Source organism: Conger conger, chromosome 1 (genome assembly GCF_963514075.1).
Source record: "Conger conger chromosome 1, fConCon1.1, whole genome shotgun sequence".
NCBI lineage: Eukaryota > Metazoa > Chordata > Actinopteri > Anguilliformes > Congridae > Conger > Conger conger.
In genome coordinates this window covers 66,289,910-66,302,369 of record NC_083760.1, presented here as the reverse complement: position 1 = coordinate 66,302,369, position 12,460 = coordinate 66,289,910, and the positions used below count along the sequence as shown (strand labels likewise).

General features: G+C 40.3%; 1 protein-coding gene across 2 annotated transcripts in view; it reads left to right on the top strand.

The window, feature by feature from the left end:
* mroh1 (maestro heat-like repeat family member 1) overlaps positions 1 to 5,554 on the top strand; it is a 35,172-nt gene extending 29,618 nt beyond the window's left edge. For both annotated transcript variants that reach the window (XM_061244305.1, XM_061244296.1), the window contains 5 exons: positions 82 to 231; positions 1,666 to 1,800; positions 2,492 to 2,594; positions 3,384 to 3,449; positions 3,981 to 5,554. In XM_061244305.1, coding sequence (XP_061100289.1) covers positions 82 to 231; positions 1,666 to 1,800; positions 2,492 to 2,594; positions 3,384 to 3,449; positions 3,981 to 4,057 — 531 coding nt within the window. In that variant the 3' untranslated portion in view covers positions 4,058 to 5,554. The remainder of the gene's footprint in view (positions 1 to 81; positions 232 to 1,665; positions 1,801 to 2,491; positions 2,595 to 3,383; positions 3,450 to 3,980) is intronic.
* The last annotated feature ends 6,906 nt before the right edge of the window (positions 5,555 to 12,460 follow it).

Below are 12,460 nucleotides of genomic sequence, written 5' to 3'. Positions count from 1 at the left end.
CTGTAAAAGGTGACTTTGGTTCTTGTGACATTTAGGCAGGTAGGTTACAGCAGTGTTCTTGCTCCCCTCATTGAAATGCAGGAGAATGATGAGATTCGCTGTGCCTCCATCTTGCTGCTGGGCAACCTGTCCAAGTTCGGGTCGGGGGAGCCTGTCTTCAGAGACCAGATCCACAACGTTCTGGTTAGCCTGCTTCTGCACCTCAGCGACCCCAGCCCACAAGTGGTCAAGGTGAGGTTGATGTGCAGTCGGCTAGTTATTGGCTCTAGGCACAGGTATAACAAAAGTGCCAGGACAGATCTCCAGATGAAGGAAAACAATAGCGATCATGTAGTCCAATTCAACCAGAAAAGAGCATATTGCACTGCATGTCACTTGTATGATCATTAAGTACATGTTGCCTCTTAATTTTGTTAAGCTAAATAAATATAAAATTGTTAGAGCCAGAATATACCATTGCGCAAGATCATTTCAGTTACTTTTTCCATCGACGGCTGGCCTCACAACAGTGTTTTTCACACGAGTACAAAGTTGCGTATTAGCCGGAAACTCTGTCTACGGGTAGCCTTTGATGTTCTGTGCCGTTCCTCAGTTATTAACGTTTGTTCAGTGAGTAGCCCATTGCTGAATATCTTGGTATTGATGTTTAGAGTTGCCATTGTTTTGGCTGTGGTCCAGCCTATTGGAACATGCTTGTACAGCCTATTATGGGAGTTCTAAAAATAGATTTTTAACCGGTTAATCAATTAAACTGAATAATGAAAGCACCCAAAAATGCCCATCCCTACCACTTACCCAGAGTACTATCTATCCATCCTGAGTTTTGCTGAGATGTTTTGGTCAGTGTTTTAGCCAGTTGCTTTCCGTGCTTGGCTTGCATATCGAAATATGAAAATGTACATTAGCCAGCTGTGAACTTTAGTTATTGAAATTGTGCTAATTTCAGACTTCAGACAATACACGGATTCTTTTAGCTCGCAATGTCGGATCACGAAGAAAACGAAGAACACTTTGCCCTAGAATTCTGGTGTGCTTTGGCAGAAACTTCTGCTTGCAAGGACACAGTTTGTGAGTTCCTGAAGTAAAAGAAATAGTTGTTTGCGAGTAACTGTGGCATAATATGTGGAAAGACATTGCTATTGAGGTTTTTTGGATAGTACTCTGGGTCAGTGGAAACAATTTAGATTTTTGGGTGAACTGCCCCTTTAACTGTGGGCCTGAATTCTGTAGATTTCAGGTCTAGCACTTAAAGATCCAGATGTTTCTAAGTGCTATAGAGATTATAAGCATAGATATTATTAGAGACTTAACAGATGGCCAACTCCGTATTCTTAGCACTGAAATTCTCCCTTCAGTTGATTCTGAAATATTCACTTCAGAGCTGACCATCTGGTTAGCCTATAATCATATCTGTAGTATACCTATAAGCCTGTGAACCCAAAAATGGGTGGAGATAGCATGTGATATGTCAAAAAAGTAACTTTACTCAAGAATAAGAAAATAAATAACAGCTTATTCACACGTGCTATGCATGAAGCTGCCAGTATCCCGGTAAACCTAAGCAAATACAAGGTAAGAACAGTAGTAGTGACTAGTCTGTGCATGTGTGTCTGTATATAGGGGTGTGTGTGCGTGCGCCAATGTGTGTGGTTTTTGTCTTGGCAGGCCTGTAAGTACGCTATGCGAGTGTGCGCTCCGGTGGTGGGCTCAGAGCAAATAACATCCATGTTCCAGAAACATCTGCATGAGGACAAAGGTTTGCACTATGGGGAGTTCATCAATGACCTCACCAAATACATTGTGAGTAGCATCCCCACACTGAAACACTGCACTGCCACTCAACCACACTGCAGCATAACACTGCTTTTGAACCACAGTAATGAACCACAGCACTACCACTGCAACAGAACACTTCCACTGTACCACACTGCAACAGAACACTTGCACTGTGCCACACTGCAACAGAACACTGCCACTGTACCACACTGCAACAGAACACTGTCACTGTACCACACTGCAACTGTACCACACTGCAACAGAACACTGCCACTGTACCACACTGCAACAGAACACTGCCACTGTACCACACTGCAACAGAACACTGCCACTGTACCACACTGCAACAGAACACTGTCACTGTGCCACACTGCAGCAGAACGCTCCGCTGTAGCACACTGCAACAGAACACTGCCACTGTACCACACTGCAACAGAACACTGCCACTGTAGCACACTGCAACATAACACTGCCACTGAACCACACTGCAGCAGAACACTGCCACTGAACCACACTGTGACATAACACTGCCACTGAACCACACTGCAGCAGAACACTGCCACTGAACCACACTGCAACAGAACACTGCCACTGTACCACACTGCAACAGAACACTGCTACTGTACCACACTGCATCATAACACTGTGCTGATCTACAAAACTGAACCACAGCTCTGCCACTGAACCACAGTTCAAAGCTTTTAATTTCCAACAGATTCAAGACTTTCCTGCCATGCTCAACTTCTACCACATCACAGTCATCCAGTTCTTCAAAAGTAACTGGCCTGAGGTTCGAGCCAGTGCTGCCATGTTTATCGGTGAGCATATGCACATAAACGTCTCAGTGCATGGCTCCTTCTCCCTTAGCCACTTAAACATCACTGCAGATTACATTCTCTGCGGGGTAAAGTATTCTGCAGGGGTCATATCATTACATCTTCAGTTGTACATACACAGAAGGAACAAGCAGGAAATTAATCTAAAAATGGAAAAGCTGTCCAAAAGACAGTTGTGTTAACATTTAGAGGAATAATTATTGAAAATGTATTCTTATTTATGAAAGATTCCTTCACCTGTTAAAAGCAGCATTTCAGTGCATTTAGCCTACTCGTTTTTGTTTTTTTGTTTTTTTTTACTAGCAGCAACACTGTTTTGTTTTTTTTCTTTACATATCAGACACTTGTTACTGCCACTACAGTTGAACACGTTATTTCAGTCACTTCCCACTGCTTAGCATGAGACATTGTTTGATTTAATAAATTATTTAGTAAATATTTTCTGTGACCCATACTGCAGTTCCAGCCCTTTGCAACAGTTTGATACATAAAACGCATGTTTCCCGGGCAGAATGCGTCATATGTGCACCTGAAAATCGTTGCAAAAGGCTTTGTAAATCTGGCCCTGATTATCCTGATTATTCAATCATTTTCTATCTACTATAGTGCAAAAATATCAGACATAATTATATTTAATCGTATACTTTTTTCTTGAGCCGTATAATATTATGATAATGGAAATAAGTTTTCCCACTTTCTCTTTACGATGGCAAACCTCAAAGAACAGCAGCAGTGTAGTCAGACATTAATCTATTATCCTCTGATTTTCAGGGTTTCTTTTAGGCAATCTTCCAGAGGAGTACTTTTCACAAATGAACATGGGGAATTTAACGAAAGGTAACTTCCAGTTTGCTGTTGTGTTGTTCAATGATTTGTACATCCAATTACAGCTGTTGAAATGTGTGTGTGTCAGTGGATTCCTGTCACATTCCATTCCTGTCAGGAATTACCTTTGGGTTTTTCTTCATTTTTACGTAGCTCTGGCTATATTGTATTGAGTATCAAACTAGGCACTCTGCAGGAAACACATTTTTTAACATGGAGAGTAAGTCTCGGGTGGTATATATAGGCTGTGTATATATTTGAACAAATTATAGGAATTATAAGAAGGCTACTTGACAAATTTAAATGTAGCTTTCCTATTTCTCTCTTGAATTACAGTTTAATAATGGAGTTTATGTAATTGAATAGTAGTAGGTTTAGTATAAATGAGATTTCTGCAACAAGCCAGTTATTTGAAAAGAACTGCTTGATGATCTTTTTATAAATTAACATTAAGGTCCTTGAAAGGCCTTAAATTTTAGAGAATAGGTGTGTTCAGGGGTGAAATGCACCGCTGTCCTCTGACTGTGGTACTCCTTCTCCTAGGGTTGGTTCAGCTGCTGCAGGATCCTGACGCTCTGGTTCGTGCCAAGGCTGCAGAGGCCATGGGACGCTTCCACTGACCCGCTGACCGCCCCGTCGGCGGCGGCCTCTTTCAGAAGAAGGAAGACCAAAACCCAAAACTCGGCCCATACTTGAATTACCCCTCAACGTATTTAGCGACCAAAGACTGTGTACTCCACGTCTTTATCAGCTCCGAGCTCACGCTAACGCCCCCTTCCATTCCAGCCTATTGGAACTGTATGCGAAAAGTAGCGATAGCACTTTTCTTATTTAGTTTTTTTAAAAAGATGTTTCTCTTTTCTGTGTTCGTCAGCAGTGGTAGGGCCAGTGAGTGTGTGGTAGTTGTATGTTGGCAGTTGAACCGTTCCAGATGCAGTCTTTAGGGGGCTGGTTCTTTTGTGCATCGCACTTGTTAATCTGTTTAATCCTGCCATCTCTTATTGTCTTTACCTTGCTGCATCAAGAGCCTTTTGATTCACTTCACCACCTCTCTCTTCCTTTTCTGCCCATCCCCTTCTCCACCCTCTCTTCTTCCTGAGTTCACACCCTTTTCCCTATTCTGCACTTTATCATCCCACCCCCATTTCTCACCTCTCCATCTCTCTCTCGCTCTATCTCGAATGCATTCTCTTATGTCTGTCTAGAAAGAAAATGAGGAGGAAACGAAAGGGTGTAGATTTCACTTGGAGATGCACCTGCGTCCAGCTCTTGAGACAGAGCAGCTGGCCGCAGTGTACTGTAGCACTGCATATGCATCCAGCACTTCTCAGTGACACAGGGCAGGAAATGTTGACAAAATGGCCGTTCCTGTGGAAACGCCACATCAACAGTGCCAAATGAGAATTATGAAGGTGCTTCAGAAGACAAAATGCAATAATGTTTTAGTATTTGTGTTTTTCCCTGTGTATGTCTTTCCGTCCCCGTCTACATTTGGTCAGATGTTCACTGCTCGGAGTTTGTCTCGATCGACTTTATTGCAGGCTTTAACTTGTCCCTTCCAGTACGTTATGTCATGATGTTGGTTACAGTGCGTTTAGCAGATGGGGAAGATTCACTCCGTCTCTTGCTCCACTGGGATCATTGATGGCCTACATTTCTGTATGGTACGTTGCACTACACAGTATAGTCTAGAAATGACACATCAGTCTTTCATTGTCTTAATAATCTACATTCTGTTAATGTATTTATCAGTGGTGTGGGAAAGTTGGCTTTTTAAAAATGCGCTCTCTTGGTTTGTCCTAAGCCTTCAGCGCAGGAATTTGGTTACGATATGTTTGTTTATTTGGTGAAGGCTGCTGTTTGTCTGTGTATTTAGGGGTTCTGCAGTTCTCTTGTGGAAAAAAGCCACGGGGAACTAATGGAACTGCGCTTTAGGCACCAGCTGGAAATTATTCTAGCATCTGCAAATGTTAAATGCCTTGCGTTTTGTTTACTTTTAAATTGTCTTTAAAAAGTGCACTATTGTTATGTCTTTGATGACTTCCACTATGACGGGCAGACAGTGATTATTGTCATTTTTTATTTTAGCATTTATTATTAAAGTGATTATTCCAAAACAGATTGTACATTTTATTTATTTATTTTTTAATAGGAATGGTTATAAACTATACTAGAAACATGGAAATAATGTAAAATTTCTGAACAGATAGCATTATATCCAAAGGTATGCGTGTGTGTATACGTTTGTATATATGGGTGTATGAGTGTGTGAGTGTGTACACGTGGCATACGTAAACACATGCGATTCTCCTGTAGAAAGTTTCTTTTTTTTAACCTTTTTCAGATACCATTATGTTAAATTCACACTTTTCTGATATTACAGTTTAACAATATGACTGCTTAACTGTTTTAATTTGATGTTCACAATATAGTCTCACATTAATATATTAAATGACAAATTAATATATGAATGCCACTGGGGGGAGCTAACGTCCATTACAATGAAGTGCAATTCCACCTCATCAAGTACAGTAATATAACATCTTTAGGGATTCTTAAACGAACCATTTTAAACAAATTTGCTGTAGGGCTAAAATATAATGAATAGGCAATGTAAATCCAGGCAGGATATTTGCATGAAAATGTTATACTGGTTTTGTTCCATGACAAGTCATCAGTCAGTTACTCCATATTGAGGCATTTGCGTATTTGTTTTTAACTGATAAACACTTTTTTCAAATCCTGTGGAAAGAATTTGGACGAATCCCAGAAGTGTCCTTTGTTATAATCAAGCACTTCTCACTGGCACATATTTACCTTAAACCATAACTGATTTCATTGGCTCAGCGCCTTTTTGTGGAGTATGATAAGGTCTCTGGCTTCAGCTTTACTAGAGACCAGGTAACACTACAGAGCCCCTGGAGTTCTCCACGTGTGTGTTTGTGCCACTGAGTCACTGAAAGCAATGGTTCTGCATGCATGCCCAACACCTTCTGCTCTCAATATGATATATTTTTTGAAATAGTTTTCCTGTCGATAAATATTTTATCTCACAAATTTTAAGGGATATTTTTGGATTGGATAAAATATTTCTTGATTGCAGTGACACAAGGTTTCGTATAAAGACAGTGGGGTAACTCGTCATGTTTGAGCTGTAGCTCTGCTGCTGTTCTGTGAAGAGGAGGTGTGTGCTCGGGTTTAACAGCCCATGTATTTTTAGAAGCCGTGGTGTTTTTCATACTGGTGTGCGGCTAAGAAATTGCATTGAATCTTTACGCACAGTGTGACTTACTTCAGTCAGTCTCGGAGCAAGCGCCGCTGGTATTGATTCCAAATCAATTTGATAATCCTCTCTTTTCCAACAAGTAGAGAAAATTGTTTTGTTCGGAAGGCTGCAAAGAAACTTGAAGGTTGAACTGCGTTTACCGTTGTGTCGCAAATGCCACTGTCAACCAAAAAAAGAATTATTAAAACATACTTCCTTTTATGTATCACATTTGTCTTTAAAACTTTTAAACAAGCCAATTTTCCCTTTCCTCTGGTTCACGGCATACATTTTATTTTGTGCGTTTGTGTTTAATAATTTCTCACAGCAACGTGCATCTCAAAAGAAGATAAAATAAACAAAGCTGTATGCTACGAGACATTGTGCTGCAGTGAAAATAACCTTTTCGGTTTGAATTTCCTTATTGTTTTTCCGCATAGTTACAGCAGGTGATCCTAGACACCTCAGACAAAAATGAAGTAGTGCCCCCAACCCATTCTTTGGTTAATGATCCTTAAATCACACACTTCCACAGTGGCAGGGTCCCCATAAGAACAGCCTTTGTGTCTGGGTGTGTAGACGATACGCACATCTGCGTGCACACTGCGCAACAACGGTCGTAGATGAAGCGTTAAATTAAGAAAGGAATAGAATGTTCTCTCTTGGGGATCCACCTTAACAAGAGAACAGAGTGAGCCAGACCAGGAGGCCATTTGCTTCAGTGAGTATGAGTTACTGACTTGGCCCTTTCTGGAGTCTGTAGGTTACTCATAGGGTCAGGTGTGCTTCGGGGTTCTAATAACGAATCTGTCCTTAAGGTCAGCCAGAGTGATCTTCTCTCCTTCAGTATAGCGTTGTTCCGCAGAAAGCCAACGCTTGTAGTTTCATGCATTTCCATGCCATACAAACAACTCTCCAGTGAAGTGGAGAAACCATTTAGTGTTCAAGTTCCACTGTCTGGAAAAATGCAGTTAATCTGCTGAGTTTGTATTATGTTAATTCTTAATAAATGTAATCACTGGTGGTCAACTGAGATGCACAGCGAAGCATAATGAGCTATAAAGAATCGGTTTGCTTCAATTGTTAGTGAAAATGTATAACTGCCTCTCTATACTCATCTTAAAAGTCTTCTAGTCTGTTTCTAACAATATTTATATCCACTGTTGCTGAATTCATGGCAATTTTCACTGTTGTAATAGGAAAGCCAGTAATGATTTGTTTTATTTTATGATAATGATAACACCAGGAAGATGTTATTGAAAAGATTATCAACATATTGAACCCTTGTGGAATATTATATCTTTTGAGATATGCAATGTGTGGCGGAGAGAGTCAGGTACACTTACACTGTAATCAGTTAATATGCAGTTGGTGAGTTTTGGATGAGTGTCATAAACCAGGGAACATTTTGGTGCTTTGAATCACATTATCACTTGCAGGTATTACAAAGGAAAATAACATTCTTCTGTGGGGCAAATATACCCTCGGGTTTTTCATAAATTTAATGAGAATAGAAAAAATAAGTTAAGCGCTATTCTTCCTCTTCAGTGTTTCTCCCTCAAGTAAGATTTATGATTCCCAACTTCCACAGCATAAAAATTTCTACAGCATGACATATACTGCTGTCCTAATCATTTCAACAGATGATGAATACCTTGGCTGTGGAAAGAGTGTATCTGCTGGTGACTTCTGCAAGGCTGACGATTACACTAACACTTTAAGATTAATGCTGTATCGTCTGTTTGTGCAGCTGCTAATAGGGGTTTCAAGTTGCATTCTCTCAAACACTGGCATTACAACCCTGGCCTATAGGAGATGGGATGGTAGAACCTTATGATCACATTCATGAGGTTAGGATATTTGTTACTGTACATTGTTTGTGTGGGTTCAAACAATATGGTGGAAAGTTTCCTGGTATTTGGGAATCCACCTTCGAATCAAACATGTAACCCATTGACTCTTGGCGTAGTTCCCCCACTATTCTGAAATCTCAGCAATAAGGTGAATGGAAAAAGTGTAGTTCTCATTTAATTGTTAGTGTCTATGTCCCAAATTGAGAGAAGTAAGAGTTGGCGAGCTTAATGTATGTGCAATGTATGTGCACTCAGCTCCTTGTTCAAGCAATGGTCCTGTCCCGCCTGGACTACTGCAATTCTCTGCTGGCTGGCCTTCCCGCATCTGCCATCAGACCCCTACAACTCATCCAGAATGCTGCAGCCAGTTAAGGGATCAGCCCCTGTATATATTCAATCCCTTATCAAGACCTATACACGTTCTGCCACTTCGTGCCGTCTGGCGCCTCTCCCTCGCCACACCTGCACTTCACGCTCACGACTGCTGTCTGTCCTGGTCCCACGGTGGTGGAATGACCTCCCGGTGGATGTCAGAACAGCAGAGTCTCTGACCTCCTTCGAGCGCAGACTGAAGACTCATCTCTTCAGGCTACACCTTTCCCTCCCTAACTCACCACCATGATTAGCCTTAGACTGTAATGGCACTTATGTATAGATTGTATAGATACTGTTACTTGTATAGATATTGTTGTTTTTTTATTGGCTGTTGTATTGTTGTACTCAGGGTATTCTGCCAACTGTGGCATGCTAGTTTGGAAGTTGATTATACTCTTCAAGGGTTCTGATTATCTGTATGTTTACACTAGGACTCGGAACTGTACTGTCCTCTTCGCACCTATACTTGTGTTTGATTTGCACTTCGTTGTACATTGCTCTGGATAAGAGTGTCTGCTAAATGCCATGTAATGTAATGTGCACTTTGGCTGAGGGATGACTATCATGTTACAGAAGGAAGCCATGAGCATTGTTTATCTCACTCACTAGATGGGTGTCTGAACAACTACTGTAGGCTATGTGAGACAGAGTGGAAAAGTAGTGTATGTCTCTACTTGAAACCTTGGTGTGAAATTGTGCAGTATATAAAGGTTTTCATTCGGATTTGATATGATATAGCATGCCACAAATACACTCAGTGACCACTTTATTAGGTAGACCTGTACACTAGCTTGTTAATGCAAATATTTAATCAGCCAATCACATGGCAGCCACTAAATGCATAAAAGCATGCAGAGGGGGTCAAGAGGTTCAGCTGTTTTTCAGACCAAATGTCAGAATGGGGAAGAAATGTGATCTAAGTGACTTTGACCGTGGAATGATTATTGGTGCAAGACTTCTGCTGATCTCCTTGGATTTTCACACACAACAGTCTCTAGAGTTTGCAGAGAATGGTGCAAAAAAAACAAAAAAAAAACATCCAGAGAGCAGTTGTTCTGTGGGCAGCAATGCAATGTTCTTGAGAGAGGTCAGAGGAGAATGGCCCGACTGGTCAAAGCTGACAGGAAGGTGACAGTAATGTAAATAACCACACATTAAAACAGTGGCATGCAGAAGAGGATAGGCTAGAGATTAGGCTACAACAGCAGAATAATTAATAAGTCGAAAGAATAAGTCTAATAAATATCTAATCAAGTTCTCACTGAGTGTAGTTGATATACCCAAATATATAAGGGATCCTCTTATGGAGCAGTTACATGTATTGAAATAATGTGTAGGAATCACAAGCCACCAAATAAAAATAAATAAATACATTATTGAAATGGGAAATGTCCCCTGGGTTCTCTCCTGGCAACCAAAGATACTGCTTTAAGGAGTAAATCTTGTTTGTCTCTTTTGGTGGCTGCTGTAATTTATAGAACTGCAATAGATGAACATGTGTTTCACAGTTATTAATTATCATATGAATATCCAGTAAGGAGCAGCATATTTACTGATAACTGACAAATGCATTTACATATAAATCAGGAAGCAAACACCACATTTTGGAGTATCTATTACAATCTGATGCAATCACCTTTATATTGTAAAAAAGGATTTTAGTGTTTATTTCTATTACTTTTTTGCTAAATATGACATAATGTTGCCAGTGAGGTCAATTAATAAGACTCAAGACATAATGTGGCCAGTGGGTCAGACAATTTGACTTCTGGACTTACCACTGGGGTAAGACAATTTCAGTCATCAAACAAACAGTAACTTAAAACTAGCTAATATTATGTTCTATTTGAGAGAGAAAAAAAGACAAGACTTAATCTGTGTAATTATTGTATGAAGATGCTGATCCCTTGTTCTCATGCCAGAGGTTAATGGGTGAGAGCAGTGAAAATGTGTGAGTGTGTGTGTGTGTGTGTGTGTGTGTGTTTGAGAGAGAGAGAGAGAGAGAGGGGGGGGGGGGTCATTGATGAATTGATTGACTGTGCATTATAAGCATTAAAGTGCTTGAAATACATATAGTATTACTATATTGCACAATTATAAACAGTAGAGTAGCCTAAGGTGTCTTTCATTCTGTCCTATGAGATGTTTGCAACTCTTATTCAGTTTTTTTTTATCATGCTTTATTTGCTTTGATTTGGATTTAATTAAGCACACTTCAGGTTTTTATTTCCATTTGTTTAGTTCAGGGATTGATAGGTTTTACTTTTGGGAGTATACAGTACTGGTGTGATTTATTTGTTGAGGTTTATTTCCAATGGCCTGCTGAACTGTACAAAAACCAGCTATTAAATTGCTTTGCAGTTGAATGGAGGCATGTTGCTGTAACCTTCCCCACTCCAACACAAACACAAAATAAATAAAAACAAAATCACAATTTAACATTTAAAACATTCAATGTCTTTGATTCTTTTTCCCTCGTTGTCTTCCTGCAGGCAAACCGACGGTACTCACTGCTGCACAGAAAGAGAAGAAAGAAGAGTATGAAGTCGACATAAATAAAACTGCTCTCCCTTCTGTCCCTCAGAAGTAAGATTTATGACATCTAACTTTACAATGGAAAGTTTTATGGTATGACATTTATTGCTATCCCCATAATCTGAATAAAATGATGAATACATGAGCTGTGAAAAACTGATAGTTCCACTAACACTGTGAGATTAATGCCCTGCTGTCTCTCACTCCGCCAGCGTCTGTTATCAACACCAATAAGTCCTTTCATCCATTCAGTGGCAAAATGGAAGATGGAACAAATGAAAGAGATTGGCTGGTTCATTTTGCACTTCAGGGACCAAGTGTTTACCTATTAATAAGTGTATATTTCAGCAGTTTCTGATATACGCAAACCACCCTGTCTGCCACCAATAATCATTCCACGGTCAAATTCACATTTCTTCCCCGTTCTGACATTTGGTCTGAAAAACAGCTGAACCTCTTCACTATGTCTGCATGCTTGTATGCATTTAGTTGCTGTCACATGATTGGCTGATTAAATATTTGCATTAACAAGCTGGTGTACAGGTCTACCTAATAAAGTGGTCACTGAGTGTATATTTTCATGTTGGTTGGCCAACTGTAGGGATCTGAAATCAGTTTAGATCTCTGAAGCTAATCCAATTACAATGGATGACAGTTTGATGGAAATAAAGTCATTTCAGTGCAAAGGAAGGAATGAGCATAATCCAAAATATTATTTGTTATGGAACTGAATTGCACAAAACATAATTTCCACCCACATCTGTGTCATGCCTACTTGCACGCAAAGTGCGGTCAAATGTGAACAGCTGCCTCTCGTGCAATTAGACCCAGTTCATAACAGGGAAGCGAGTTAGGACAGGGCTACACGCCATGTCCAGCTCTGCCCCATCCACAAGGGCAGGACCGCAGGTGGAGAAGACGCTCTTTTGGCTGACGCGCATGCAGCTCGTCAGCTCACGGTTACAGAGGGAGAAATAATTACTTATGAAAGCATC